Here is a 5393-nt window from a genome sequence, read left to right on the forward strand (position 1 = left end):
AGATTGATGGAGCAAGCTTGTATACATGTTGTTGGTGTTGTTATTGGGTAAATTTATGGGTTTTAATATATTCATATTTTAAGCAAATTGCACATTTTGTGTCATTTGTTTTAAATATTCGAAATGATGTCTGGCATTTTGTTTGTTGCTTTGTGCAGTGTGCACTGCATTTGCTTGGCGTTAGGACAACACAATTTGGTTGGATAACTTAAAAAGCTGGTAGTAAAGAATGGTTTAAAACATGCTAGATTCTATTGTAGCTCACATGCTCTTCCTCCTCCTACATCACTTCATTTCCATTTTATATTTAGGATAGTATCAACATCACACACACATATATATATATAAAATAAAAAAGTTATATGTTTTTATTTATTATTATAAATAAATTAAAAGTGATCTAATTAAAGTTTATTAAACTTTGATTATTTATGTTTAAATACCTTGTAACTGAAAATGGACGGGTTAAAAATTAAAGTTAATGTGCAAAAAGTTATATAATAAAGCTATAGTTCTCAAATTTTATAGATGGAACTTTTTTGACATTCTATTTTCAGAAAAGAGAGTCACTATTCTCTAAAATACTTGTGTATAGGTATACTTTCGCATTTAATTTTATTCTTAATTATCTTACATGACATATTCTGGTTTACAACTTTTAAATTTTATATAAGATTTTTTATGATTCTAAATTTTATATATAATTATTAGTAATGTTAAGATTTGATAATATAAAGGTAATCCTATTACCATTTGCTTTGTAGATAATCTTATATTATCTCCATAATGTGTAATTTGTGACAATTTTATCCTATTTTTCATCATTTTAATCCTTATTAAATTAAAAGTTTAAAAATAATGATAAGGTTGTTTAGAGTAACATATCAACTATATTTATTTGTAAATGAATTTTATCTACAATTATTAGTTTATTGAATTTAATATTTATTTATTATATTACATTTTTGGATTACATTATTTTAATTTTTAATTAATTATTATAAGTGAATTTTTATTATTACTCATTTATTAATTGATAAATTTTAACATTTTGTATATTGTTAGTCTTATTTGTTTTTATATTTTTTTCATAGTTAACTTTTACTTGAACTATAATTTAATAATTTTTTATTTATAATTAAAGATAATTTAGTAAAAAGTTTTTTTAAAATAATCTTTATATTCTATCGGTCAAATAAGAACATTTTACATTTTAACCAAATAAACAAATAAAAATTAATTTAATATATTCAACAATATGTTAAAGAATCTTTTGTTTTCATAATTTTGGATACAAACGAGATTATATTTTAATGATATTTAAGTTATTTTATTATAATTATTATAGTTAAATAAAAAACAATTAGATACGTTTTTATTATTATTTATATATATTTTATGATTTATGTTCATAATTTTTTATTGTCTCTTTTAATAATATCTTTTTTTAAAGTTTGAATTTGTATTTTGTGGTTGAGGGTGTGTTTGGAAGAAAAAGGCTTTCAAAATTTTAAGAGGGATTTGGGTAAAAAAAATTGAAAATACTGGGTTGAAAAATACAAAATAGTTGATGAAAATGCAAGGTGTGTGGTGAGTAAGAAAGGTTGATGGGATGGTGCAATTTGATTGGAGTAGCCTTTTCATTCCACTAAGTGGGTGAGGGTAGAAGAATAAATCCCCTCCCTTCACTCTTTATTTATTTATTATCAAAAGAGAGCTTTAGATAATAGTAATAATGCAAGTTGTGAAAATGGGGTGTATCAAGAAACAAACAAAGGTGGTTTCGACCTACAAAATGCACCTCTCCACCCTTCTATTTATTCACTTCACCTGATTCAAAATCCTATCCTTTTATTTTTATTTTTTATTTTTTCGTCTTAAAATCCACTTTATTATCCTTGTTTTTTTTTATCTAAAAAATTTCTTACAATTTAAATTAAATCTGAATATTTATATCTCAAATTTAAGGTGAAGAGATAGAGGGAATATTTAGGGATTGAATTCACTACCTCAAATCTATCAATATTCCATTTCAATATATATATTAACTTGATGATATTTTTAGTTCAATTTTCATGCTAATTTAAGTTTTAAAATTTTGGATTTATTATGATAAAATTAGCTTTCTTTTGTTTTAATTTTAAATTTTTATTATAAATATTTCTAGTAAAAAAAAGCTATTTTTAAGTAAATAAAAAGTATTTAATAACTCTTATTTAAAAGTGTTTTGAATATAAAATATCATAAAAATGAAAATAATTATAAATTAATTGAGTATCTCAAAAAATCAAATTCAATAATAATAATAATAATAATAATAATAAGACAACTTCTAACATGATGACACAGTGACTGAATCGGAGGGAGGGACCGTCGCCAAAGGTCGCACCCACTCCATCCATCCTCTATAGCAAAAATCCAAAAAAGGAGTATAAAAAGGCAATAAATAAGAGTAGAGAGTATAAAATGTAAAATGACGCCTGCTCTCTTTTCATTCCCATTCCTTTATTATATTTTAACTTTCTCCCTCTCCTCTCTCCATCTCTTCCTCAATCCAACACACCTCCTCAACTCCGTTCCGTTCATTTACCCTTTCTCCGTTTTCTTCCTTTTTTTTTTCTTTTCTCTCGATTCCACCCTCTGAGTTCATCAAATCGGTAATAATTTTTGTTCCTTTTTATAGAATTGTAATTTGAATCTCTGTTTTGTCTCAAAATCTGAATCTAGATTCCTTTCTTCTTTTGTTGCAGACGCTTCTGTTAACATTCACCGAATCGTACGGTGTAGAGAGGGAGAGAGAGAGAGAGAATATTAGAGGATTTTGATCCGGTGAGATGGCGTCCATGGTAACGAATCCTGTGACGAACGCAAATTCTGATCGCAGCAAAAGGAAAAAGAAGAAATCAATGATCATGGAAGACAATCACCAGAGTTACGCCAGATGGAAATCGGAGGCGCAGCAGCAAATCTATTCCTCCAAGCTTCTTCAGGCTTTGAGCCAGGTCAGCCTCAACACTTCTTCCTCTTCGGCTCCGCGCGGTGGCCGAGCCGTCCGTGAAGCCGCTGATAGAGCTTTGGCCGTTGCTGCTAAAGGGAGGACTAGGTGGAGCCGGGCCATTTTGACAAGCCGGCTTAAACTGAAATTCAGAAAGCAGAAGAGGCAGAGGGGAGCCGCCGTGGCTGCCGTCACCGGGAGTAGCCGCTCGAAGAAACCGAGATTTAGCGTTTCCAAACTGAAATCGAAAAGCTTACCGGCTGTTCAAAGAAAAGTCAAGGTTCTTGGACGGTTGGTTCCTGGTTGCAGGAAGCAACCGTTGCCTATTATTCTTGAAGAAGCGACTGATTACATAGCTGCGCTTGAAATGCAGGTTCGAGCCATGACCACTCTCGCCGAGCTGCTATCTGGCTCCGGTGTCGCCAGCTCTGGCTCAGCTCTTCCGCCCCAGTCGCCGCCGCCTAGTCAGTAACACCTTTAATTTGCTTAGTTGCCAAGTCATCCTCATCTTCCTTTTTTTATTTTTTATTTTCTTGCCTCCTCACTCTCTAAGTAATGTTAAATACATGTTTTCTTTGTTTTTCGTTTTCCTTCTCAAGCAAGTTTATCTTATATTTTCATTTTATTCAAAAAAAAATATGAAGAAAGGTTGGGATTTAAGATTTTCCTTCATTATTAGGCCATTGTTCCTCTGAAATATACTGCAATAAAAAAAATTGTAAATGCTTGACTTTTGTAGAGTTGTTACTCAATGATTTCAGGCTTGAAATCAAGAAATTCAAGGTTTATTTGTTTATTTATTATGATGGGGTTGATTTTGACAAAATGCACTTTGATCTTGATGGCCACCTCCTGCTGCCTTCCTAATGGGGCTAAACTAAAGCTATTATCTAAATGGCTACTAGTACTACTTTACTGCCTGAGTTTGGTGGTTTTACTTTTATCTTTAAAGTTCATATGATGTCCTTTTTAGTTGCTAGATTTCAATGACATTTGAATGAGAAATATATATATATATATAAAATCCTAGATCAATTAAAGACCTTTTTCTGGGAGGTTTAGGAAACAGGAACAGAAAGGGGGAAAGGGAGTATAACATAAGTTGGTAGGAAATGGGGTTAGTGAAATGCATGTGCGTAAGTCCAAAAGGTGGCGATAGGATAGCGCCAAACGAATAGTAGTGAGAAGTGTGTCTGGCATGGCAGGTATCATGTGGGTATATGTCCCCACATTTTGTATTCAAAGGTAGTGCCCTAAAATTGGGTACCATTGACTTGAGAGAGAAAGCTTAGACTGTACTAAGGACCGGCGTATTTCTATTATCTTCACATATTTTTTTTTAGAACTTGATTTTTCTACATTCAATTCTATCTTGATTAAATTCCAGTTAACTTGGTTTGAACTCTTAAATAGGTACAAAACTTCTTTTGTCTTGATTCACAATAACTCGAGAGTTTATGTGAAAGGAACATTATAACTCCTTGCAACTTTATCCAATTCTTAAAAGAGGTGAAGCAAGATAGATGTGGTCAATACTTCTGTTTCTCTTTCCTTTTAACATATAAAATTATTGTTTGCATTTTATATCATTCATATATACATGAATAAATTATATATATAATGTGGTAATATTAAATTAAAAATTCTTTAGTAAAAGAAAAAAGGTAGAAGTAATTATGAATATAATCCATATTTATGAACATGAATATTTTCAACATTTATGACTTGTTTTTGGTGGAGGTGAATGTTTTCTATGAGTTAGAATATTTAATGCATTAATAATAGGAATGATTGGGTTCAATTCATCATTGAATCAATATATATAATTTGTGTTTTTAATATAATATTAGGGGTGAATATGGGTAACAATCGATATTAAAAAGTATTTAATAAAAATTTTAACCATTATCAAATGACAAGTCAAAAATGAGTAATTTATATATATAGGTAATGAGAGGGGAGGGGTGACTAGTTGGCCTTGAACTTGAAGGGGAATGCGCAGAGACAGGTCCCTGAGGCTGAGAGTGGTGGGATAGGGAGGGTCACACTCAGAGAGGCAGTGGGATTAATTGGCTGTCACCTTTTGCCTAATTGTATGAATGGAAAATCCAACAAGGCACGCACACGAGTGCCCTGGCTGGCCTGCCTTCCATTCATCACTATCAATAGGGATGGGGGGTTTTGGAGTTTCTTTGGCAGAGAGAGATGGTAGATTTGCAGATGCAACTGAAGAGTAGCAACACTATGATGATTGGAATGGTCGAATGAATCCAATGGACCACTCTCTTTTTATTCTTAATCTTATTTGCATATATATATTTTTGTTAAATCCTGTAAGTTGTGAATTTTATTTTCATATATTAATTTACTCGTTAAATATATTAATTAACTTAATATA

The 5393-nt window shown here is 30.9% G+C and overlaps 1 protein-coding gene across 1 annotated transcript; it reads left to right on the top strand.

The window, feature by feature from the left end:
• The first annotated feature begins 2368 nt into the window (after positions 1-2368).
• On the top strand, positions 2369-3791 carry LOC107896604 (transcription factor bHLH147). Its single transcript, XM_016821807.2, has 2 exons — positions 2369-2657; positions 2751-3791. The coding sequence occupies exon 2, from the start codon at positions 2835-2837 to the stop codon at positions 3465-3467; it is 633 nt and encodes a 210-aa protein (XP_016677296.1). The 5' UTR covers positions 2369-2657; positions 2751-2834; the 3' UTR covers positions 3468-3791.
• Positions 3792-5393: the final 1602 nt, after the last annotated feature.

Source organism: Gossypium hirsutum, chromosome A10 (assembly GCF_007990345.1).
Source record: "Gossypium hirsutum isolate 1008001.06 chromosome A10, Gossypium_hirsutum_v2.1, whole genome shotgun sequence".
Classification (NCBI taxonomy): Eukaryota; Viridiplantae; Streptophyta; class Magnoliopsida; order Malvales; family Malvaceae; genus Gossypium; species Gossypium hirsutum.

Excerpts from the sequence above, each read along its gene's own strand:
- LOC107896604 (XM_016821807.2), top strand. The coding sequence starts at position 2,835 with ATGGCGTCCATGGTAACGAATCCTGTGACGAACGCAAATTCTGATCGC.